General features: G+C 34.5%; 4 protein-coding genes across 4 annotated transcripts; 1 reads left to right on the forward strand and 3 right to left on the reverse strand.

The window, feature by feature from the left end:
- Positions 1-128: 128 nt before the first annotated feature.
- On the reverse strand, positions 129-4,250 carry LOC122134209 (adhesion G-protein coupled receptor G2-like). The gene is made up of 4 exons (XM_042778315.1): positions 3,987-4,250; positions 3,757-3,844; positions 2,055-2,350; positions 129-1,147 (listed from the first exon to the last, which is right to left on the reverse strand). Exons 1-4 carry the CDS (start codon positions 4,123-4,125, stop codon positions 1,002-1,004), a joined length of 669 nt encoding a protein of 222 aa, XP_042634249.1. The 5' UTR covers positions 4,126-4,250; the 3' UTR covers positions 129-1,001.
- LOC109109266 (adhesion G protein-coupled receptor G3-like) lies at positions 4,116-7,351 on the reverse strand. The gene is made up of 8 exons (XM_042778314.1): positions 7,213-7,351; positions 6,783-6,942; positions 6,526-6,660; positions 6,031-6,135; positions 5,897-5,939; positions 5,518-5,618; positions 5,207-5,326; positions 4,116-4,252 (listed from the first exon to the last, which is right to left on the reverse strand). Exons 1-8 carry the CDS (start codon positions 7,281-7,283, stop codon positions 4,235-4,237), a joined length of 753 nt encoding a protein of 250 aa, XP_042634248.1. The 5' UTR covers positions 7,284-7,351; the 3' UTR covers positions 4,116-4,234.
- Positions 7,352-7,488: 137 nt separating this feature from the next.
- On the reverse strand, positions 7,489-10,671 carry LOC122134284. The gene is made up of 7 exons (XM_042778365.1): positions 10,657-10,671; positions 8,995-9,220; positions 8,798-8,878; positions 8,343-8,408; positions 8,051-8,179; positions 7,809-7,853; positions 7,489-7,574 (listed from the first exon to the last, which is right to left on the reverse strand). The coding sequence occupies exons 1-7, from the start codon at positions 10,669-10,671 to the stop codon at positions 7,489-7,491; spliced, it is 648 nt and encodes a 215-aa protein (XP_042634299.1).
- Positions 10,672-18,967: 8,296 nt separating this feature from the next.
- On the forward strand, positions 18,968-25,947 carry LOC122149042. The gene is made up of 4 exons (XM_042778316.1): positions 18,968-19,123; positions 20,720-21,078; positions 21,511-21,704; positions 23,416-25,947. Exons 2-4 carry the CDS (start codon positions 20,742-20,744, stop codon positions 23,515-23,517), a joined length of 633 nt encoding a protein of 210 aa, XP_042634250.1. The 5' UTR covers positions 18,968-19,123; positions 20,720-20,741; the 3' UTR covers positions 23,518-25,947.
- Positions 25,948-25,967: the final 20 nt, after the last annotated feature.

Below are 25,967 nucleotides of genomic sequence, written 5' to 3' on the forward strand. Positions count from 1 at the left end.
ATAATACCCGACATTCAAAATGTTTTTATCTTTTGCATAACATGGTTTTCATATATTATCTTTGAAAGAAATCGTATATTAGGCTACAAATAGTCTGTGTAGGTGTAATAAAAACTCAGAGCTCACAGTGTTATTTTATTACGAGTTTATGTGACTTATCTTCAGTAAAACGCATACAGGGAATGGAAACACAACAAAGTTAAACTTGTAGAGCTGTTTAGAAACTACTTATATAAATTAAAGACAGGAATTTACCAACCTACAGTACTTATAAAAATTATAAAATACATATCAACGTTTTGCTGCCTGTAATAACTTTTCTTTCGTAGTAGAATAATCGTTATTCTATTCTATTCTATTCTATTCTATTCTATTCTATTCTATCAGTTCAATTCAGTTCAAACTCATGAATTCAAAGAGCACAAATTATTTAAATTCTGAAGAGTTCAAATTATTTTGTCCTGAAAAATATATGCATAAAATGATATAGGCCTACAGTGTAAAGACAAATACATCAGTGGCATTGTTTTATGAAATTCAGTTAAGTATGAAACAGTCTTTCTAAGAAAATGTTTAAGCACATTAATGAAAAATAATCATACAGCAGATTATATTATTATACATTCAGATTTGAACTGAGTTGAGAATGTCTTTAAAATTGAGGCAGCAAAAAGGATGTGGAGCCAAATAAATAATTTATTTATTTATTTTATATTATTTATTTTTATTTTGTCTCAAAACTTATTTTGGACTAATGAAATTCCTCTACTTTGAATTTCTTTCAAATGCAATTAAGCCATCAATTCAACTTCCCGTTGGGCAATTCAATTCAGTTCAAACTCATGAATTGAAAGAGCACAAATTATTTAAATTCTGAAGAGTTCAAATAGAGTGGCATATGTTACAGGACAGAATTTGCAGTGGATTGACTCACTGTTATAATACAAATGAAGGTAAAATATCAATAGACAGATATGACATTTCAAAAGTATAGATTACAGTTAGATGATTTTTTTAGTGTCTTCTGTTGGGAGGTCTTCATATGGATTTTCTGTAACAGTTTCTTCAGTCGTGTCGCTCTCCTCTGAAGGCACTGAGTCTCCAAAGAGGGTGCTTGCTTTCAAGTAATATATGAACAAGAAAAATCCTAGAAAAACATTCACAGAATGCATATTATATTCTGCATGTTTTATAGGCCTATTATATATATAACCCTAACCCTATATATATATATATATGTTTTATAGGCCTATTATATATATAACCCTAACCCTGTTTTTATTTTTATATATATATATAATGTAATGTTTTTGAAAGAAGCCTCTTATGTACACACTAAAAACTGTAATATTGTGAAATATTATTACAATTTAAAATGACTGTTTTCTATTTGAATATATTTAAATTGTAATTTATTCCTGTGATGCAAAGTGTGATGATTTTTCAGTATCATTACTCCAGTGTTCAGTGTCACATGATCCTTCAGAAATCATTCTAATTTGCTGATTTGCTGCTCAAGAAACATTTATTCTTATTATCAATGTTGAAAACAGCTGTTGTTGTTGTTGTTGCTTAATATTTTTGTGAAAAGAAATAAATCTGAATATATAAGAATGCATATTAGAACGATATGCTCATCACAGGAATAAATTACATATGAAAACATTTTCAAATAGAAAACAGCTATTTAAAAATTGTAACAATATTTTACAATATTACTGTTTTTATTGTATTTTTGATCAAATAAAGGCAGCCTTGGTGAGCAGAAGAGACTAACTTTTAAAAACATTCAAAAAATAATATTTTTTCCAAACTTTTGACCAGTAATTCCAATAGACATTTTACCACAAACAGGAATTTTGTTTCATGTTTTAAGTGTATTATAATATAATAATACAATATAGAGCTCTAGCTTGAATAACATCTTCATGATTTTAAGGCTTTAGTCCATGTCTGCCAGCTTTGAGGTCATATTTGCTAACGTATCCCTAAAAGTTGATGAAATTATCATTTTGAATGTATGCACTTAAAATCAGCTGCGGAAATGCTCTCACCTTGGAAGGAGTTCAGGATGGTGAATATGTAATACGAGGGCAGACGCATAGCTCCGAAGCTGAAGAAGGCGAAACTCCAGGTGATTCCCAGCATACAGCAGAGGCCCAGGATGGTGGTGATGTCAGAGGTGGCAGTTCCTGAGCGCTTCACCTTTCCAGCCTCGTTAAACTTGCTCAGCTTCAGCATGGAGAGCCATCGCAGCACCACAATGAAGGTGCTGAAGGTGAAGATGAAGATGAGGCAGTAATAACCGATGTTCACATAGTAGTGGACATTAGAGTCTAAAATCCAGCACCTGCAGGGGGAAAAAAGTGCAGATGGTTAAAGTTGACAAAATTACATATATACAAATTCATATTCACCCTCACACTCATTTACTATTTTTTTCTTTGTAGGAACAGATTTGGAGAAATGTAGCATCACTTGTTCACCAATGGATCCTCTGCACTGAATGGGTGCCGTCAGAATGAGAGTCCAAACAGCTGATAAAAACATCACAATAATCCACAAGTAATCCACACCACTCCAGTCCATCAATTAATATATTGAGAAGTGAGAATCTGCATGTTTATAAGAAAAAAATCCATTATTAAGACATTTTTAACTTTAAACCATTGCTTCTGGCTAAAATACTGTATGAGTCCTCTATCCATAATATTGCTTTCTCCAGTGAAAATTGTGAATCAGGAGAGAAATGTGCACAGATCAAGCACAATTCACTAGTACAAATAGTCAGAAACAATTCTAAACAAATATGTTGGTGGATTTTGATGTGAGAGGACAACAGGCTCTTCGTTGGAGAAAGCAATATTATGGATGGAGAACTTATATTTTGGCCAGAAGTGATGGTTGAAAGTTAAAACACCTTAATGATGGATTTGTTTCTTACAAACATGCAGCTTTTCACTTCACAAGATGTTAACTGATTATTTGTGGTGGTGTGGATTACTTGTGGATTACTGTGATGTTTTTATCAGCTGTTTGGACTCTCATTCTGACGGCACCCATTCAGATCCATTGGTGAATTGCTAAATTTCTTTTAAATGCAAAATTTTCATGTTTAGGTGAACTATTCCTTTAAAAACAATGTTTTGGATATCTGATAAAGGCTTTGAAGTCAGCAAAACATCATTGTTTTTAAAGAAATAAAATTACATTCATGCTTGTAGAATGAATGTTGCACTTTTCAATTTGACTACTATTTTCCCCACTCACAATGTTTATTTATTTGATTGCTTTTACTACTTTTAAACAGTTAAAAATAAAAACATGTGTTTTTATTTTAATATTATAATAGTAAATATTTTCCAAAATAATATTTTAATAATTTGTTTTGGCTTTAGCAAAGAAAAAAGAAAAAATGCAAGTATTTAATTTGGAATTGCATTAAAAAACTGAAATAATATGACTTTTAATGTTTTTCTCACACAGTATTTTTCTTACACCTTACAAAAACTAAGGACCTAAAAGGTGGTTTTTGCAGTGATACCACAGAAGAACTATTTCTGGCTCGCCAAAGAACCTTTCAGTGAATAGTTTTTAAAAGAACGGTTTTGTTGTTGTTTGTTTGTTTTTTAGTGTGAAGAATATTTTATTATCTAACAAACCTTTTTCTATTATTATAGGTTTTCATGCATAACATTATATGGCTGCTATTATATTTTAGGAAGTTCATCCCATCATATTTTGGAGTCCACTTACATAGTTACATTGCTCGATTCCGTTTTTATGGTCTGCTCACCATATTTGCCCAAGACGAAAATGATACTGACAACAAGAGCAGGAGGAGCTGAAACAAATGGTTGACAATGCAATTATAGTATAAGAAAGAGCCTTCAAACTTGATGGGATTTTTGCTCATTTGATCATCATTGATCATCTGAGCACTTACTAAGGTACTTTACAGGCATATTTAAGGTTTCTGAACTCACCCCAACCAAACACAGAGATCTTGATCATGTAATGTTTGATGGTGATCGAGTGTTTGGCCATCTGCAGGCAGAGGTGAAAAGCCTCCACTGCAAACCAGTTGAAACTGGCCAGCAAGCAGTAGTGCATGAATCCAGCCATGACCTTGCAGGCGGTGTCGTCCTTCGCACGCGCTACATACTCATTCGACAGGAAGGCCACGTTGAGCAGGAACAGCGCCACAAAGAGATTAATCAGCACGCGGAGAGAATCAGTGGCCTTCACTTTCCTAAAATTTAAAATGCAATTAATATTTTCAATCCATCACCTTGAAATCAAAGAACCAGCCATTGTCAATTTAAAAAATGAAGGATTCGCCTTGATAATAAAGTTACTTTAAACTTGAAACCATCATTTTAAGCCAGATTTTAATTTTACAGTCATGTTGCATCCAAATTAGACCCATCATTAAAGGCATATTCTGGGTTTAGTACAAGTCTGAATTTATCTAAAAAAAACAAACAAACAAATAATATTGTGAAATAATACTACAATTTAAAACAGCGGTTTCCTATTTGAATATATGTTACCCTGGACCACAAAACCAGTCATAAGGGTGAATCATCTGAAAGCTGTATAAATAAGCTTTCCATTGATGAATGGTTTGTTAGGATAGGGCAATATTTGGCCAAGATACAACTATTTGAATATCGGGAATCTGAGGGTGCAAAAAAAATCTAAATATTGAGAAAATCGCCTTTAAAGTTGTTCAAATTAAGTTTTTAGCAATGCACATTACTAATCAAAAATTAAGTTTTGATACATTTACAGTAGGAAATGCACTAAATATCTTCATGAAACATGATCTTTACTTAATATCCTAATGATTATTGGAAGTTTGACCCATGCAATGTTTTTTTGGCTATTGCTACAAATATACCTGTGCAATTTAAGACTGGTTTTGTGGTCCAAGGTCACATATTGTAAAATGTTATTTATTCCTGTAGTCAGTGCAAAGCTAAATTTTCAGCATCATTACTCCAGTCTTCAGTGTCACATGATCCTTCAGAAATCATTCTAATATGCTGATTTGCTGCTCAAGAAACATTTCTTATTATTATCAATGTTAAACAGATGTGCTGCTTGATATTTAGTGTCAACCATGTTTTTTTTCATCAAATAAATTCAGCCTTAGTGAGACTTCTTTCAAGAACATTGAAAAATTATAATTAGTGTGTCTCACCTCATGAGGAAGTGCATGAAGAGCCCAATGGACAGGAAAAACAAGGAGAGGCCGCAGAATGTAGGTGATGTAGGTGAGAGCAGTGAGGTCGGCTGAGGAAATGGGTCCGACTTGAGGGCTCTGTATTAAAACTGTGTTTAGTTACACAGGATATTGGCAACACTAAGGATTCAATAACCACAAAACATCTGTTCTGAAATTATTTTATCAACCACAGATTAATAAACATAAATCTGAAGGTGCAAGTACAGAACGTATACTCGCACTCCAGCTCAATTTCACAGATTCCAGAAGGAAACAGGAGAACCTACCATAAGCACTGCGAAGAAAGTCAAATGTTTGCATTGACATGTTACATTGTTTATTCCTTCAAGGGTACTGCACCCTTCGGTTGTCCAGTTTGGCCTATTTCCTGAAAAAAGGAGGGACTGGTTAGTTTTGAGTAGATTTAGAGTGAATTAAAGAAACTGATATTATGCTTTGGTCAGCAGCATGGGGCGAAAGATTCAAACTCTTAACCAATTCTCCTAAATTTGCTTAAGTACGAATGCCAACATTGAAATTTAGCTCTCTGTGATATGGAAACTGAAAGTGTATTATTTTAATGTGACATTTTTTAAAGAATATTTCAATGTCTGTGCTATAAAAAAATGCACAAATAAAAAACAAGAACACAAGAGCATCACAGACCGCTTCCATCCCATGAGTGACAAACAGGAGTTCCAGCCACCTTCTGCAGAGAAATACATCATAATTTCACAAAATAAGATTCGGATGCATTTTACATTACTAGAAACACTTTTTTTCCCCATACATTTGAATACCTGATATTTGAATGTCAAGCTGATGTTTTCACTCAGATTTGAAATTTTAGTCCCCATTTCGATTGCATAAACCTCATCATTCAAAACCGTACTATTCTCTGCATCCAAAATAAAAATGAAAGAGGATTGTTTAGGTTTGTTTTGTTTTATTGCTGAGCAACAGAATCAGTTAGGTTTGTTTTGTTTTATTGCTGAGCAACAGAATCAGGTTTCTAAAACTACTCAGTTTAAGAAAAAGGCAAAAAAAAAAAAAACTATATTAGTAATATATATATATATATATATATATATATATATATATATATATATATATATCCTCAGGATATTCAGGATTATTATCCTATTTTATTATTATTTAAGCGACTGTTTTATTAATAAAGTTATGTTTATTTTTGTAAAATCACTGTTAAAACTTAAAAGTAACAAAAATATGCTTTCTGTTATAAACACATAATTTAAAGCTTGACAGAGCCTGTTTTTGATGTTTCTTTATACCTTTGACATGTTGGGAAAGCGGAAAATACCCATAAAAGCGCTTCCTGCACTTTGGTTGAGCGCTTCCTTAGCTGCTTCTGCTGGAATACAGAAAGCATTGGGAAAATTCTCCAGTTCGTCCAAATCCTCTATAACCTGTAAACATATGGAGATTTCCATTCTGAGGTACATTTCATGTTTTTTAAAAATGTTTAAAAAAAATTTGTCACTACTGTTGTGTTGTTAAGAAAACATGAGAATGTTTAAAAGTCACTTACACTGATGCCAGATTCTGAAGAGTAGATGAAGTAGGACGTTGTGATTTCAGACTCAGTTTGAATTTTCTTTAAAACCCCTTGAACATTACCCATGGATATAGAGGCAACGGTTTGATTCCCCATCAAAGACACAACACTGGAGAGGTTTCCCATGACCTTACTGAATGAGATACAAGATTATGTGTGTTGCTGTGACAGTATATATCTTATACAGTAAATGGGTCAGTTTACAGTCATCAGGACAGCAGATATGATATAGGGATAGATGAGACAAAAAGCCCCAGTCTCCTATATTTAAAAAAATATTTCTATTACATTAAGTGCAGCAAGTTATTATGGAAACTTCCTGAATAGGGTCATACATTTTATAACAAATAATACCACTAAAAACTTTACTAGACTTGAAACCTTACAGGAAAAAAATACTTACGCAGCTGCCGAAGCATCTATCTCTGTTTTATTAGTATTGAAATAAACTGTGGATGTGTTAATTTTTGGCATATTTGGAAGAGGACTTCCACACTTATAACAAGTTGGAATGTTATCACTGATGACAATGTTGTTTATATTACCTAAGTTGTAGTGTTTTTATGGATATGAATTTTGTTTATTTTTAATTAATCACCTGAATTATCATCTGTGTAAAAACATGTTTTTATTAAATATTTAGTTTGTTATTAAGGTGAATAAAGCAAAAATAGGCATATTATACCACGTTCTTACCTTTACAGTTCAAATCATATTGTGCATTCTCACACGTCTTTCTGGGATTCAGGCAGGTCATATTACATGCTTAGAAATATAAAACAAAAAAGAGCAATATTACAAGTTATGCAAATAATACAGCCATAATATTGCATGTACAGTATACTATGCAAATGCTTTATAAGGTTAATTTTGCAATGTCTGTTAAGTCTGTGTTACAACAGATTGGTTTACCACTCCATTTACAGGAATTACTCTTTTATTAGTCTAATATATCTTTAACATTAATATAATACAGAGACTTTTTTGAAATATACTCACTATCATTCTTAAAATACGTAGGGGTTTGGTGGATCCAGTTACAACCTTTAATAAAGAGAACAAAAATATTCTTCTAACTATCAGATATGATATGCAAAAGACAGAGCTCTTGTAATACAGCAAGTATATAGTGAATAAATTGAAACTGGACATTTGAAAGAAAACTACAGATTGTTGTCACACATTTCTAAAATCAAAGGCTACCAAATGCATAGATGCAAAATGTAAGATATTTCATTTACCTTCTGTCATCCAGTGTGTCAAAGTGTCAGTTTTACATTTCTTTTCAATTAAACAGACAAACCTGGGCATAACACATCTGCTTATGTTGAGTTTGTAAGGTGAGTTGCCTGATAAAGTAACACCACAGTCTGCAAAACAACAGGTTAGAAAACAAGGTTACTCTGTTTTAAAACTCTGTTATTAAAAATAAATAATAAATCAGATGAATTTCTAAAGTGAATCCACAGGTTTCATTATTGACCATCGCGCTAGCAAGAGAAAGCCTCTCAGCCCAAATACTCTCAAACTCACCACTACTGTGTGTTGTACCGGATGCGTTTTCAACAATTGGAAAAGCATAGACTTTGAATAGGTTCTCTGATGAAAAAACAAACAAACAAACAAGAAAACCCCCCAAAAAACAATCATTTTCACAAGTTCTCACAAAGTTATGAACAAATGTTCTGCAGTAACGTTAACAGAACATTCATTCAAAGTGATCTGGTCTTTAATAACATTCTCAAAAAAACATTATTTATACATTGTTCATAGAATGTGTTCTTTAAACATTTTTTAAAATGTTAATTGTTTCAGAAAGTTCTGAGAACATTCAAAATTAATGTTCCCATAATGTTTTTATTAATGCTTGTAACATTTGCTTTATCAAGAAAAATGTGTTTTAAAACTGAACGCTTTGTGGTTTGCTGACGAAGACATGCAAAAGATGCATAAGTATGTAAGCTTTCCTCTTTTAATTCAGCCCTCACCTGATGATACAGTAGAATGGCACTTAAGTGAGCTCACTGTCTGGTTCTGTGAAATATCCCATTTATTATGATTGCAATTAGCTGTACAGACAAATGATAAACAAGTTGGCCACCAAGAAGTAATTTTTATTTTATCTAACTTTAATTAACACATTTGATTCTCATTCCCTTTCATGAACATGTCTGATTTGACTCACCTATTTTCATGTATCCTTTAAAACCACATGGACCCAGTATGAACATATCGATCTTATTATTTCCATTTTGTGTGCATGCAGATTTTGACTGTAGAGGACAAACAGGTTTTGGAGGGGTACTATCCAAATATCCAGCAGATATGCAGAGAAAAGCAGATAAAATAAGCAGGAGGCAATGAATAATCCACTTCATCCCTGACAGGATCTCCAGGTTCCTCAATAACATCTAAAGAGCAAGAAGAAAGGTGTAAAACAGGAAATACACCATGTTTTGCTTTTAAACTCAAATGCAAATGATAACAACTGTCAATAACATTTAGGAAAATCCCTAAAAGGATCACAATTTGTTTTTTGAATGAATGAATGAATGAATGAAGCAAGTTTTCCTGTCATATTTAAGTATAGAATATGACATATAGAATAATTGTCCATAACTGTTTACCAGTTAAGACAAAATTGTGTGGGGCTTCAGGTGTCATTCGCTTCCAGTTATTATATCAGAACAAAAACCAGTCCATTATGCTGCTTGATATTGCAAACTTTCATAATTATAAACACACTGGTTTGCAGCGGAAATAGTTTTATTGTTTACTGCACTTTGTTATTCTTCTAGTAGTCATATACGTATCGACTAATGTCTCACACATTCACAGAAAATAGCTTAATTCCATGTTGCAAAATAAGGTGGATATCTTATTATGTCTTTTTTTCTATACTTTGTTGATACAAGTTTATGTAAGTTGTTTTGGCATGAATAAAAACAAAAAATAAAAATAAGGTGGATATGTGCAAGGGAATGAATTACAAAGACTAACTGATCCAAACTTTTCTTATAATACTTTATAGTAAAGTGTGTCTGTAGACATGTTTTTGAAAAAAAAAAAACTTTTTTTTAGACTGTGAATAAACCACATGCCAACCTGTGAATTATTCAATTTGTTGTAACTTTTATATAATTTTTATTTATTTTTTTAGTCCAAGTGATACAAATAGAGAATGTAGTAAATGTTATGTTACATTTACTCAAAGGACATAAACCTGTGAAGGCATAAACAAATCAACTCCCAGTTCCAATGTAGTGAGGTACATTTATAGTTTTGCTCATAAGTCTGCTCATATGTAAACAAGTTATGTGAAATGGCTTATTCAGGACAGTACTAAAAAGAATAACACAAAAAAAAATGTTGATCTCTCTTATTTTGTTAAAATTATTAACATTTTGCATATTCTGCAAAGGGTATGTAAACATATGAGCAGAACTGTACATTTAGCAGATACTGTTATCCAAAAAGATTTAAGGAAATGAGAAAAAGCACAAATAATTTATCACAGCAGTGCCACAATGCAAAATATCAAGACTAAACCAGAGCATAACAAAAGTGTAAAAATCATTAACTGAATCACAATTATTTTTGTCTGTACTCTTAAAAATAATTGGCATCTATGGTTCCATAAACAAGCTTTAATATCCATTGATTGACCTTTCCACTCCACAAAAGGTTCTCTATAGTGGAAAGAGGTTCTTTAGATTTTCAAAATGCTCTTCATATTAAGAATAATAAAAGGTTATTTTAAGAAATGCTCACTGAAAGGTTTTTTAGGGAACCCAAAACATTATTTTTTAAGAGTGTACTTCTAAGACAACTGAAACAAACTTCTTACCTGGTGAAGAGCCATTGAGTCTTTCCAAATACTTTTCATTTCATCAGATATAGATGGTACATAATTTTGCATGTAACATTTCCTACCTCCCCCTGTGGTTTTCTGTTTTTGTAAGGCACATGGGGATGCAAATCAGGTGTAAGAGAACAATGGGGAGAGGCAGTCACTCTGAACAGCAATACTCTTTACTGTTAGATGATTATACTGTGAGCTCAGTAAGCAAAAGAGTTTGGATAAGTTTTTCTGGTTAATCTATTGCCTGTAAATGTGTTTTTTATTGTTAACATTTTGCAGAAAGGTTAGTATAGCTGAATAATCTGTTATTGATTGGCAGGTTTGCATTGTGACTACACATACTCGCAGTGCTGGGTCAACATGTTAAAGGGATATTTCACCCAAAAATGACAAAAATTCTGTCATTAATTACTCACCCTCATGTCATTCCAAACCCGTAAGACCTCTGTTTATCTTCGGAGCACAAATTAAGATATCTGTGATGAAATCTGAGAGGTTTCTGACCCTGCATAGACAGCAATGCAACTAACAAGTTCAAGGCCCAGAAAGGTAGTAAGGACATCATTGAAATAGTCCATGTGACATCAGAGGTTCAACCATAATTTTAGGAAGCTAATTCTCTTAGTTCATTGTCTGTATATTCTGGTTCAAATAAGTAAGGCTGGGCAAAAAAGTGTAAGTCATCCTCTCTGTCGAAATTTTTAGACATGTTTACGATGACACGTTTCATTGTGCATCTTCTTCTGCTTGTAAACAAGGCGCAGCGCATCTGTCAGAACGCCGACTCCTGCATCAACAGCACCACACGCTCGTGAACACGCAACGAAAACTGACATGAAAGAGAAGTAATCATTGAATCAAGTCGTTATTTTTGTTTTCTTTGCGTACAATAAAATATTCTAATAGCTTCATAAAATTACGGTTGAACCACTGATGTTACATGGTCTATTTTAACGATGTCCTTACTACCTTTCTGGGTATTGAATGTGTCAGTTGTGTTGCTGTCTATGCAGGGTCAGAAAGCTCTCGGATTTCATCAAAAATATCTTAATTTGTGTTCCGGGTTTGGAACGACATGAGGGTGAGTAATTAATGATTGAATTTTTTTAGATTTTTGGGTGAACTATCCCTTTAAATGAACTGTTGTTATTTCTTCGGTGAGACGTGCAACTTTTTAAATTAACATCTCTCACGGGTAAATTAAAGTAGTTAAAGTGACTAACTGTGACATGTTTTCTCACTTTGGGTAAAGTAGTTTAAGTGACTACAAACTACAAAGTTTGTTATTTTAATTACTTTACTATCTGTGTTACTATCTGTGAGACTTACTCCCATGCTGGGGTTAAAATGCAAAGTGTATGACATCACAGATGTTTTACCATCACTGCCAGTCTCACCATAAACTGTCTGTTGCAAATAATTCTTAGGAACACAAATAAGCCTCTCAGGAACATCTGTTGCCTAACAAGGCATTAGTAAAAACAAGCCCTTTGTTCACATCACTATCACAGTGCAGTAAATAGGAGTTCATCTGTTTAACAAATGAGGTGTCACCACAGAGGACGTCAGCCAAACAAATAAAACCTTGTAAGTTTGCAGTCATGTAGACAGCCACATTTTAATAGACTGAAAAAAACTGAAGCACATATAGTACATATACAGATGATGTACAGGAATACTGATGATAATAATGTTAACTTTACACTATATTTAAGCAGGCACTCATGATTTGCTATACATGTGGTCCTTTTTTCAAACATACATTCCTTGAGAAGTACTTTACAATAAAAAAGAGTCATAGCAGTTTCAGTTAAATCATGTTTGGGCAAACATAACCAATTCTGTTTAATTCTGTTTGCATATTGTCAGTCAGCTTATTTGGATTATGTAAAATGACTCATTTTGTTGTGATTCATACACATCCTGTTTGTTAAATGCTATAATAGATCAATGCTGGAGAAGGTTCAGTTAAGCTCATTTTGTTCAACTTCTTAATATAATAGATCAATGATATATATAATATATATATATATATATATATATATATATATATATATATTTATATATATATAATTCAACTTCTTAATATTTTTTTTTTATTTGTTTGTTTGTTTTTTCATTGTACATAATAAATGTTCAGATAATACATGGTGAGATCTGTATTATTGTATACTATACAATTGTACTGTATATTGTATTGTGACCTGACCTTATAGCATGGTCATATTCTCAGCTCATAAAAAACATTTATGACAGTGTTTGAAACCTAAATAAAACCTACTGTATCATATTTAAAACACCAATTATCTAAGGCTAAATTATTAACATAATTATCAGAAAAAAAAAACCCTATGCTTAAAAACCTCCCATGCACTTCATGCCTTCTGTTGTCTATACTTTTTTTTTTTTAGCGAGTAAAGGTCATTTTAGTGCATTCTTTTGTATGTACTTCTTCAGGTCATGGTTTTTTTTTTTTTTTTTTGCTGTGAAATATATTTATAAACATAAAAACGTTGTTTTATATTGTAAATAATATTTCAAGATTAACACTTAATGTATTGAAGCAACTTACCTGATTATCCATAAATACATATTTTTAGAAAAATCATGTTCAAATGTGAGTATCAAATATAATCATCAGGCTTTTGAGAAACCTGATTTATTTGTTCATCTCTCAATCATCACTGTATTACATTGCATAATGTTTTGACACTACAGAGCTTTGATCATAAAACTAAGCATTAAATATCATCTTACTAAGACATATTTTTGGGAGATTTAGAGTGACAACTAATATGTGCATTTTATGTAAATGGTCTGATAGATACACAGATCTACCAGAATTTCATCTTACTTTCTGGCCATAGAAATATCAGCAACTGCACCAAATTGCATTTTTTTGCTCAGTTTGGGCCTCTCAATAAAACAGGTATTTTTTCTTTATATTTTATCTTTATATAACAGGTTTATATTTTCATTATCAAGCTTCACATTCTCCTATTTCATAGGCTACTATATGAGCCGTAAAAGCATGGTCCTGGATCGGCGAGATCTGGATCTAAAGAGAGGAAGTGAGCTCCCTGACTAAATGGTGTCAGGAGAACCATCTCTCACTCAACATAGACAAGACCAAGAAGCTGGTGGTGGATTTTCAGGAGACAGAGCAGAGAACACACACCCATCACCATCGACAAGACACCTGTGGAGTGGGTAAACAGCTTCAAGTTCCTCTGCGTTCACATAAGTGAGGATCTCACATGGTCTACACACACTGATGCAGTGCTGAAGAAGGCACATCAGCTTTTTCCCTCAGGCTATCAGACTAACGAACAGTCAGAACTAATACACCCTACAGCATACTCCCACTATACGTATGCCACACACTGCACTTTAACTCCAACACAGTTCAATACTGGACTACGTACACACTGCACTTAAAACAATAATCTATATACTACCACTGGTTACCATCCAGTGCACACCCATGACATTTTGCGTATCCAGTTCATATAAAATCTGCTGCACCTTTGCATATTTTGTGAATATAAGTATCCATTAACCATTATATTCTTGTTTGTGTTGTGTTCTTATGTTCTGAACAATCCTATCTTCTGTTCAGACTGTCGGTCCAATCCGATTTTGGATTGGAATCCGATCATATATAGCAAGTCTGAATTGCAAAAAATCACATGAAATCTGATTTTTACAAATCCGTTTCAAGCCACATTTATATGTGGTTTAATATTCAAATTGCATTTCTGGTAATCCGTTTCAGTCTGACCACTCAGATCGGATATTACATAACTTTTTTTACATAGTCAACATAATGTAAAAACGTAGTCAGACATTGTTTGTAGAAAACATGCTGAATGTCTTTGCAGAAACAAGTTAGTGTTGTTCAGTAGCATACCACACATCTGTGAGGCCCCCAGCAAAGAACGAGATGGGGCCCCCCCAGCAGTGATGTCATGTATGAAATGTTATTATGCACCTGCTGCAACATACTACTGAGTCCGTCTCCCCCAGTTACATAACTGATTTAACAGTTTATAAATTTCATTTCTTTTTAATTCTTTCCAGTGTTTAAACCATTCAGCGCTTGTGCTCGAGTAGCAAAACCATGGTTTAACTATAGTAACTATGTTTTGTTTTTTTATTTGTGGTAAAACCATGGTTAATTTTCGTAAGTTTACCCTCCACCTCCACCCGAATTATGATATGAGCTAAAAAAAAAATTACACTGTCTCATTAATATTACGTATATTTAAATATATTTTGGAATAAACTTTAGGAAAGTCTGAGTGTAACTTGGTTCTTTTCATGAAGGGATAGTAACGCAGATATTCGATGCAGTGTGATGGTATCACCAGTAGAGGACGCCATAACATTTTTCTCTAACACTGTGAAGTCAATTACTACCCTGAAAGAACGACACTGTTGTTTTTTCATGAAAGGAAATAAAGTTTAAATTGAGATCTGACCTCAATAAACCAGATTTTGAGTATTTAAATATGAATAGCATGCCCAGTGCTGGCAAAATTTGTTCAGACTGATTAAAGTCATTACAGGACACACATAAATGGTGGTTTGGCATTTGTTCAGGGACACGTACTGTACGACACAGCCGACAACAAAACTGCTTATCTCACACTTCACACCTCAGGAATGTGTGCTACTTTCTCTTCTATTTTTAGAGTTCAGTTGAGTTTGTGGTGATATGGTGGTGGGACATCTGTTCTTTCAATGAACTCAAACATGCATGCAGGTGGCTCATCACAGGAGACCCCGGGGGACCCTATTGGATGCCAGGCTGCAGTTTGCTGACATCACCTGTCGCTATCTTCCCTTTGGGTTTCCACTGAGGTTGGAGCAGTTTCTTTTGATCCAGAGCACCTGTTATTGACATCATCTCTGGGATTTCCAATAGTGATTCAAACACACACACACACACACACACACACGCACGCACGCACGCACGCACGCACACACACATCTATATGTTTGTATACAAAAGCTTGATTTATGAAATACTTTGGTTTCTTTACCAACTGTTTTCAGCTACCAATAAGAGATGCTGTATGTTTAACACATTTTACCATCTTTTTTGACTTTTAAGAGAGCAGTTTCATTATTTTTTGTATGTTTTTATACAAAAGGTTGATTTATTTTGTTGAATTTTTGGTTAACAGTTAAAAGAGTTTAAAGCAGCCTTTTGGAAAGTAATTCAATTAGCTTGAAATAAAGAGACTTTATTTATTAAACTGATTATTTTTTCAGTCTGATTCAAAATCTTTTGACTTTTCAGTCAAAAAACAGTTTTCACAGCATTTTTAACAGTACAAACATCATGATAATGAAGGAAAGTAGATGTAAAGTAATGAATAATAATAATAATATGTCAAAATTTTATCACATAAGGAATAACATGGATTTCCTAGTCTAGTAAGAGTTAAAACCGTGCTTAGAATCAGTAGGTTAAAACTTTTTCTCTCTCTCAAATCATCTTGAAGGTGCACAAATGACTAGAATTGAAACATCAAATTGAATGTTGAATATGATTACAATAACATCAGCTTGAAGTACTGTCTGTGGTGGATGTGTAGATGTCTTTAACAGACATCCTACTATGGTTAGAGGTGAAAAGGCCAGAGATTTTCTTACAGCAGTCTCCATTTAAATCAAAGATTTGACTAAATATCTGTAGACATAAGACTTAGACATTAGCCGCCGGGGCTTAAAATTTAAAAGTAATCCAATTAGCTAAAAAAAAAACAAAAAAAAACGATTTATTAAACTGATTATATTTATCTAGATCATTGAGGCTGATCATTTCCCAGTTCCTTCGGATTCATATTTGACATATTAATCTGTCTTCCCTCAAGCATGATGTCATGCAGTCTTGCAGCCATGATGTCACGTCTGTTTCGTCTTTGGCTGTGTTCATTGAGCTGCAGCCGCTCGTCTGGGGACCCATTCTCCTTGCTAGGTGAATCACGCACCGCTCAACATGCATCTAAAGTTTAAACACAACAGACTGACAAGTAAACACTGTTTGGAAAAAGGGACCGGCTAGACCACAAATATGACATGCAAATTCTAAAATTCAAGTTCTAACATCTTCATTTCAATAGTTTTTTCTGTAACAAGCACAACAACCAAACTAAGAAAAGCTTAATGTCAATTTGTAAGAGACTCTGATCAGGAGCTGTGCAGATATTAGCAGTGAATCTCGGCAAATACTGTCACAGTAGTACAAATACATGTGTGAACAAGCGTTAAGAAATCATGTACTGTGATATTGCACCAGCAACATTTTGAGTCATTTTACTCCCAGATACTGCAAGTGCAAAAAGTGTGCTAATGAAGGCCTGTTTGTCATACACAATACTTCTTGCTCAGAGCAGAACGGCAGCAACAACATCATGTTTGGCTAGCATTTGGATGACTGACACAAGCCTAACCACACCCTGTTTTAGCAATTGTGGTTTGTTACTAGGAGTCCACGTTGTTGCTCGACCAATCAGCATGAAGAGAAGTTGACCTTCTGCTGTGGGTGTTTCCCTTCAGGGCAGCCACAAAAACATATGAATGACTGGGAGATCGTCATGAGCAGCCAATCAGGATGCAGAGCTGCTCAAACCAATCACAGTTGCTTTCTGTTCTGCCGGACAGTTACCAAGTCACTGTTACTGCCTAAGTAAGCTGGGGCCGCCTGCCATTGGTCGAAAGTGCTGAGAACTCAGCGCCTGATTGGCTGAATAAACACACGCCGTTGCTAGGGAGCTGCACCAATCACAGTGAAGCCGAAGTCAGCTGTTTGGTTTCTAGGCAGGATTTTCTCGCTGAGATGTTTTGGCGGGAGAGCAGGGAGGAAGAAGGGGGTTCTGTAGAGTGAAGTGGAGCATGTGATGTGTTTGTGTGTGTGTGTTTAGCTCTTCCTCTTGTAGGATGTATCTGATGCAACATGCAGTTGTGAGGGAGGCGTCTCCTGGGCCTCTTGTGATTGCATTTTTTTTTAACGGGTCTTTACTATGAAACAAGAACCAATGATGTAGCTGTTGCCACGGAGGCAGCGCCAGCATTTGTTTTGCCTCGCTCTCATCTCTCATACCTCCCCATCCACAGTTACCGTAGAAACAGAGTCACTTTGAGTCTATTTCAATCCTCTTCCTCTAGTCAGTGATTTGTCTGTACCTCATCCTCATCTAAAACCATCCCAACATTTTAGCAAACTGAAATCCCTGCCAGCAATGTGTTGGCCTGTACTGACTAGTTAGTATGCAGGCTTTAAACAATCTATTACAAAACAACATGTCAATCAACACATTCTGTTTTAGAGTTAACTAGCACAGTTTTTCATATTTAAATCGGCCATTGCAACCTCTTGAGAAGCATGGTAACAGTGTGAACAGGAATGCTGAGCCCAGCGGCTGACAGAAAGGATGATGTCATCGCAAGCGAGTGAGAACAGGAAGATTATGATACTCAGGTGACTCACTTCCCATTTACAACAAGTGCACTTGAACTGAGGCTTAAGCGGAAAATATGCATGCACACAAATGTGAAAAGTGGAAATGTGTACAAATGGTTCATAATAGTCACATATATTCCTCTCTACAAAAAATGTTAACCAATGGAAAAATAAAAACTTGGAACAGATGTCAAGGTATTTGTCCATTACAAAACTATAAAAACAAAATATTAAGGTTTGCATGGACTACAAAATTAAATTAAATTTGAAGACAAATATTCTTAATATTAATATTCTTAAAATGTTCACTCTTGGTGGTCTAGTGGTTAGGTGTGTGCAATTAACAGTGCACAAAAAAAGTGAAAATTAAGCACACTGTACCAAACCCATGTGTCTTTCTTTCTTCCATAAAAACAAAAGGTGAATATATTTTTCTCTCTACAATGCTCCCAGAAGTATGCAAACTGCCATCTTTTCACCTTCCAATTTTCAGGAACATATCATGTTGTGACTTAATACAATTGAAAAGATCTACAAATCCTCTCAAAAATCTGTAATGGAATCTATAATATAGTTTAAAGCACTTTTTAAAGTTTTTCAGCAAATCCAACGCCAAAGTGTTTTTTTTAAATAACGAAGCCACTAATCTCAACAGTCTGAACCTACTAAAACTTCTGAAATACACCGCTTGTACTCAGAAAGAGACTAACAGGTTCAGCACAAACCCTAAACTGACCTTTTCCCTCGCGCACCAACAACACACGCCGCCTCCAGCTCGAGTAATTACCATATCATGAGACGTCACGGAGGGCGTGGCTTTCTGCGCTCGTGTCCAATACGAACAGCTCGTGCGCAGGGCGCAGAATGAAAGCGGACCGAGTTCGTGTTAGTAAATACAAGCAGAGTGGAGACAGAATAAACGAGCGCTGACACAAAAAGCGGAATAAAAACAGCACTGACACACAAATTCAAGCACTGGCGGTGAGTGTCTCTCGTTTCTGTGTATCATTTGCTGCAGTTTCATTGTGTATTTTGTGATTTACTACAGTTTTACAACTGAGATGATTATGTTTTTGTCTTTAAAAAACAAAGTTTCAATGATTTTATCTGTGAAAGAGAGTGACAGAATTTTTAAATGACAGAATAAAGATCATAACACACTGAAATATCCCAAACGTGATATTCTGATTTGCCCATCTGAAATTTATAAACTGAAATATCAAAAACTGACAATCACATTAAGGCTCACGTGGTCCTGATTTTTTTATGCATTTGTTTTTACTATGGTATTACTTGGAGATATATGCTTGATTTTGTTTTGGTTTGAATTCCCTGCTGAAAAAAAAGCCTAAAATGATTTGCTAAATAATAAGAGTGGTTTATGATGGTCTACAATAGTCTTTCAGCCTAGCCAAGCTGGTTTTCTGTTTGCCCCGTGTAAAAACCCCCTCTAAAACCAGCCAACAGACCAGGTTCACCAAGCTGGGAGACCATCTAAGACCAGCAAACCATCTTGGGCTGGTTTTTCAGCAGGGATTAAGAGTGTAATTCTCATTAATAACCACTTGTTCATATGATAATCTCTCTATTAATAGAATTATACTTTTTAAATGATATTTTTTTTTGATGACTACAGCATTCATGCTAACAAATTCAGCAAAACAAATCTCAAAACTCGTCATGCAATCTCTCAGTTTGAGTAATTTTACTGCAGCTGCCATGCATTATGAAACTACTCTCTTTGAAAGCATCTGTACTAATCTGCATTGTAACTCTCAGGTGATCAGATTATTCATGAACACTCCATAAATGGATTTGTTTGTTATGATGGTGCAGATATGAATGGTATTGTTTTCTGGGAAACGGCGGTAGACAGAACTCTTGAGTGCAGGCCTGAAACTTCCCCTCATTTTTTTGAGGCTCCTTTGAAATGTTTGTGACCAGACTTTCTAAGTCATCCCACTGCTGCACTTTGATACCAGAAGTTGCACTTTATGAGCTGATCTACTGTCAGACCTTAATTATTTATTGATAAACCAAATAGAACTAAATCTCATCTAGATCAGCCATGGTTATTTGTTTTTGTGAATATGGGTGAGATCTGTGAGATCTCTATGAGATTCAGCACTTGTATTAAGTCAAGTGTTCCTAAACTACACTGATGTGAACTGGAGAGTTGCAGAGAACATACTGTACTTGTGCATAATTTGGAATAGAAAAACAAATAAGCTTATCAACTTTTCAAAAAAAAAAAAAAGGACAAAACGCCATGTCTTAAGTTGTTTATGTCCAAAACTGTGCGTCCAATCAAATTCTCAGTCATTTGGCATTAGCTACCCAATAAATAAAGAAATAATACATTCAGATCTTTGATTTTGTTTACTTTGTAGCACATTAACAATTTCTCCATTGTGCTTGGTCGCCATTTAATGTCCTAAAGCAAAACAACTGCATTAGGAAGAATCATTTTTTGGACATTTTTTGAGGCTCCATGTCATATTATGTAATACAGAATGAATGAACAGCATGTGAATTCTCATACAGTTGCACAGAGTGACAATCCGTGGTATATTTCAGGGCGGTTTTGCTGACTCCGCCGATGGATGATGAAGAGGACGAACAGCTTCCTCACTGCTGTGAAACACCGCTAAGAAACAAGAGCTCAGAGAACAGAGACGGGAGAAGTGGAGAGGTGGGAAAAACAGCTAACAGACACGGACGCTTTAAAGACAGATCAACACAGACTGCCAGCTCTGTGCTGAATTCAGCGAGAGACGGAGATATGGCACCATTCCAGGGTTTAGAGAGAGATGCATCACCTCCCTGCAGATCTGTGGATGCCAGGACAGCATTTGGTGCTAACTGTGGAACCGGGGGCCTAGCGTCACTTACTATTGCCCCTGGGGCCCCAGAAGGGCCAAGAGCACTTTTTCATGGTAGGGACACACAATATGCATCATATAGTCATATATGCATGCCTGGAACTGATTATTATTTTTTACATTTCTGAATATAATATATGTATTAGATAAAATATTATATAAAATAGATAAATATATAATATGAATATGAAACATTTTTAAATAAAAATATAATATTACTGTAAAAAAAAATATATTTTTTATCTATCTATCTATCCATCTATCTATATATAAATAATGGAATATATTATGATAACAGTATTTTTTTTTCAGAGGTATTTTTGCCCTGAACATTAAAAAAAGGTGTTAAAACTTAAAGTAAAAAATTAATCAAGTTAATTATTTTATTTAAATTTAATCCCTATATATTTTTAATATTAAAATATTATATTAATAGTAATCATTATTATACAATATAAAAATATACATATTGTTTTTATCCTGAAGGAAATGCTGGATTTCGTGCACACTTCCCCGCACTGTTTGAACCCGTCCTGGATGGCACACAAAACGCAGAAGAGGACGAAGGGAGACCAGAAGAAAAGGAAGAGGAACGTGACATGGGAATTAGTGTGGAGATTCAGATTGGACGTAAACTGCGTGAAATGGGGGATCAGTTTCAGCAGGATCATCTTCAGCTGGTAAGAGTGATTTCAGATGAGAAAAGTTTGTTTCTTTTCCTCAAGGCCGATTTGAATCAAACGGGGTTAAACAGAACCACAAGTTCGTGGTTTCTGTCACGATGTGCAGTGACATCATCGTCCGTTCAATGCTGCATATGCAAATGCTCAGTGGGAGAGATGACATCATTATTGGTTTAGCCATCCTGTTTACTTAAGTTCTCTTAGATGTTATCAGATCTACACCAATAACTTTACAGTAAATGATGGAAAAGTTTTATCACTAGTTCAACTTTATGTATAAAACAAAGTCCTATAACATTTTTTTTTTAACTTTTAGAACTATTTATAAAACTACAGTCTGTTTATGAGTGTGTTAAAATTTTTATTATTTGGTTTTTGTTAAGGTTTGTTGTTTGGTTTTATTTAAGTTTTTTTGTGGGGTTGGGTTTAATTGTTTTTGTATGGGAGAGTATACTAATTTTGAAAAGTGCCATTTTATCATGTAAATATGGCCATTAAAGATTTATATCAAGTTATGTTTTTTTTTTTGTAGTTTTTAAATGAAAAACAGCAGATGAAAACAACATGGTCTGCTTAAATAAAGTGATAGTTTTAGTTTTGCTAGAGGTACACATTTTCCATGTGTGAGAGTTATTCACATTTATTTATTCTTTTATTCAAAGTGACTTTGAACGCTTGTATAAGAGAGGAGGGACACATTTAGATTTATCATTTAGTGTCTACCCAGGCCAGCTATAGTTTGTGTGTGAGCTCAGAAAGAGGATGTGAAGTGTGTTTATACTGCAGGCTAAATTTAGACTCTGACTCAAGGTCCACGTCAGCAGGCATGTGACCACAATCTCAAAAGTAGGCTAATGTAACTTCTTTAGTAACTCTGTGTATGTTGCTGAGACGCTACAACTGAGATGTTTAAATGAACTTGCAGATTGTAGATTTTATAGACCGTGAAATGTGTGGAAATCAGACGTCATAAGCAAAGATCAAAAACTTAAAACTTCATGTTCTCACAGATCAAAGGGGCTGAATAATTTTAATATAAAAACGTGAAAGATGACAGTCCAACTAGGAGTACATGGGTCAAGATCATTTAAATTGGTTAAGCATAATTACAGTTTGATAACTCTTTTAAATCCAGCATGCCTTCAGTAAGAGCGGCAGCTTATGCAATACTCTGCAATACTCAAGAACTACAAAACACGCCCACAACACAGCTGGCCTGACTGCTGATTGGCCGCTAGAACTGTCCATCAGGGAGATGTAGAGGGTAGGGGAGGGGTTTGAAGTGAAGCTTGAGACTACAACGCCATCTAATGGCAGATACATACCATTTTTTGACTCTGTTTACTTAATTAATAGATGCTCCTGGTCTTACTGAGCATGATTTATTTAAAAGAACTTTCCATTTCCACACGGGGAAAATAAATGTAACCAATAATTAAATTGCTATTAAGTCATGATTGGTATTTTAGGATATCAACGTAAGTAAAGGAACCTTCTAAAAACACTTTCCTCTTAGAAATATGTCACATTATGGAAGTAAAATGGGTTGTGAATGGCTATTGATTTGGATTTTAATAAAATAAATAAATTAAATTATTAAAATATATAATTTTATAATAACGCCTCTTTTGGCTAATAAAATGCAATATCTTCTTTAACCTACGTTAACAATTTTTACCTGATTATTTTTGGTTTATTTTATGTGCAGTTCACTCAAAGGGGCCAGATGGGTTTATTCCAGCTAGTGACGACGCTCTACAACTTCCTTTTTCCTCATGAAACACCCCAAAATGCAAGAGCCCAGAGATGAGAGGCCATGGCACACCCATTCAGGACCAAAATGAGTTCTACACAGCACTGTAAGATTGGCGCAGATCTGGATTTACCTGGCTCAAAAAGAAGGTTGCCGCTGGTCAGAGACTTCCCTCCTTTTTCTGAAGAAGACATTCTCAAAATGGAGCGTTGGAGGAAATTTTCTGCAGGTTGCATATCAATATGAAGATATTTATATTCTGCCTTATGTTTCCCCAACACGTTCACATGTGAGTGGATCTTAGCGCCTTAATAAAACCCTCAGAAGAAGAAAGAACTGCTTTAATTGGCAACACGCTGTGAGAGTACTCGAGGTCAACAGCATTTGAGTATTTGTGCTGACTTTAATACACCTACTGAACTCTGATGCATCCCAGAACGGATGCATTATGCTTGATTCACTGCTTTTAACAGTGTTATTGGGACAGAGTTGAAGGACAGAACGGACGTGACGTAACAAGCCAGAGGCCATTATATTGCTTCTTAAAGGACCAACACAGAACTGAAAACAATTTGGTCAAATGCAGAAAAACAACTTGAACATCAGGTTTTAATACCTGTATATCAATAATGAGCCATTTCTGAGAACAAGGAGACAAATATGAATTTTATGATTTTAAAAGGGTCATGTTTTCTCATTAAGGGGAGAATGTGCCATAAAATTATTCAATTTACAACAATTTTACCTTTCTGAAATATTAGTTTGCCTTAATGATTTCTACTGTCATGTATCACTGGCATTACATCATGAGATGATTTCTCTGAAGTATTACTTGAGATATCAGTGTTTAAAGCATCTCTTTACTAATTGATGACATTCAAAAATCTAAATGTGCTCAAAGAGCAATACACCAAATCATATTTTACAGTCCAACTCAAGCGATAAATGCAATCAGTAATATCTAATCGAATAGTTACCATATAAGACCCTATTAAAGTTATAGTAAGAGTTGTATTGGTATATGTGTCAATCAAGTTATTATAAAGAGGTTTATATTACTGTAAATGTCTTGAGAGGGAAAGTGTCCTCTGGATAACTTAAATATGCTTTAATTAAAGGGGTAGTTCCCCCAGAAATGAATATTATGTAACTTTTACTCACCCTCATGACATTCCAAATATTCTTGTATTATTTTCTTTTTTTTGTGCAAAAAAGTTCTTGGTTTTCGTCAGGGTAGCGCCATGTTTAATTTTGGCGGGAATGAAAACAGCGTGAGGGACAGAAAGTAGTGACGAAAAAAAGACAATGAGTTTTGAAAATTACATTGATTTAGGACTTTTAATAGCAAACTTACATGCAATCTAAAAAAAAAAAAGGATTTTAGTTTTCATTCGCGCTACATTCTAAATGGCGTCTGTCCAAGTTTTAAACGATGACGTAATTTTTATTTTTTGTGAACTGTCCCTTTAAGAATGAGGACGATAATAAACTCAGATGTAGATTTCTATTGGAGCATCACGTGACTCGCTAATAATCCGGCGCTGATATGAATTTTTAATAGTTTGTATATGATACGCGATAAAGCGGGGTAATTTATTTTCCACATTTATATTTGTAAACTCATATTGTAAAGTGAAATCAATATAAATATGAGATTAATAATTTATCTAAAATAGATATCGTTCCATGCTTTTTTTGTGGTACAATCTACTGAGGTGCCTGTACTTTTGCGGTTTACAATTTTACCTGGTTTGCTTGTGCATTATCGATAGTTTAGTCAGTATAGTGTTAGAGACCATGAAGACGGTGTGAATATAACACAGACTGTCAGAGTCCACAAAATCCACATAATTCCTTTGCAATTATTCCGATTTCTGACCATTTTCCACAAGACTTTCCACGGAGGTGATGTTCCAGTGCTGTGATGTGTTCTGACAGGTGTGCCTCAAATGCTTGTGTATTGGGAACGATGACACTTGCAGACAATCAAACAGCTGAAGGTGCCTTAGAACAGCAGGCCAAACGATGAAGGTTTGATATCATCATCATCACGAGCACCCAAACATGTGGATTATAGATCACAAACGAACAAGTATGGCAGCCGGGTGAATAAATGCCTCCATCTGAAGAACAGGGAGCTCAGGCAGACTCTCAGAGAGAATCTGAAGTGATGATTTGCAGGAACAGGCTGCTGCTGCTGCTGCCTCATTCATCTGAAATGCCCTTTCAAATGCACTTGTCTCAGAAAGTTGTCAGAGGAGTGAAAATGTCAAGCTGTTTTTAACTTTGTTTGGAATGTGTACGGGACTTTACTGCTGGTTTCAATTTTGCTACTTAAAATTATTATACAGTTCGATAAATATATTGAATGCTGTTATAATATTGTGAAACAAGATGTCTTTTTTTACGTATATCATAAATGCTGTCATTTAAACGCTGACACTTTTTCTGCAATGTTCACCGCATTAAAATATTTATGGATACTCATTTGAGGTCTGTGGTGTTTA

This window comes from Cyprinus carpio, chromosome A20, assembly GCF_018340385.1.
Source record: "Cyprinus carpio isolate SPL01 chromosome A20, ASM1834038v1, whole genome shotgun sequence".
Lineage (NCBI taxonomy): Eukaryota > Metazoa > Chordata > Actinopteri > Cypriniformes > Cyprinidae > Cyprinus > Cyprinus carpio.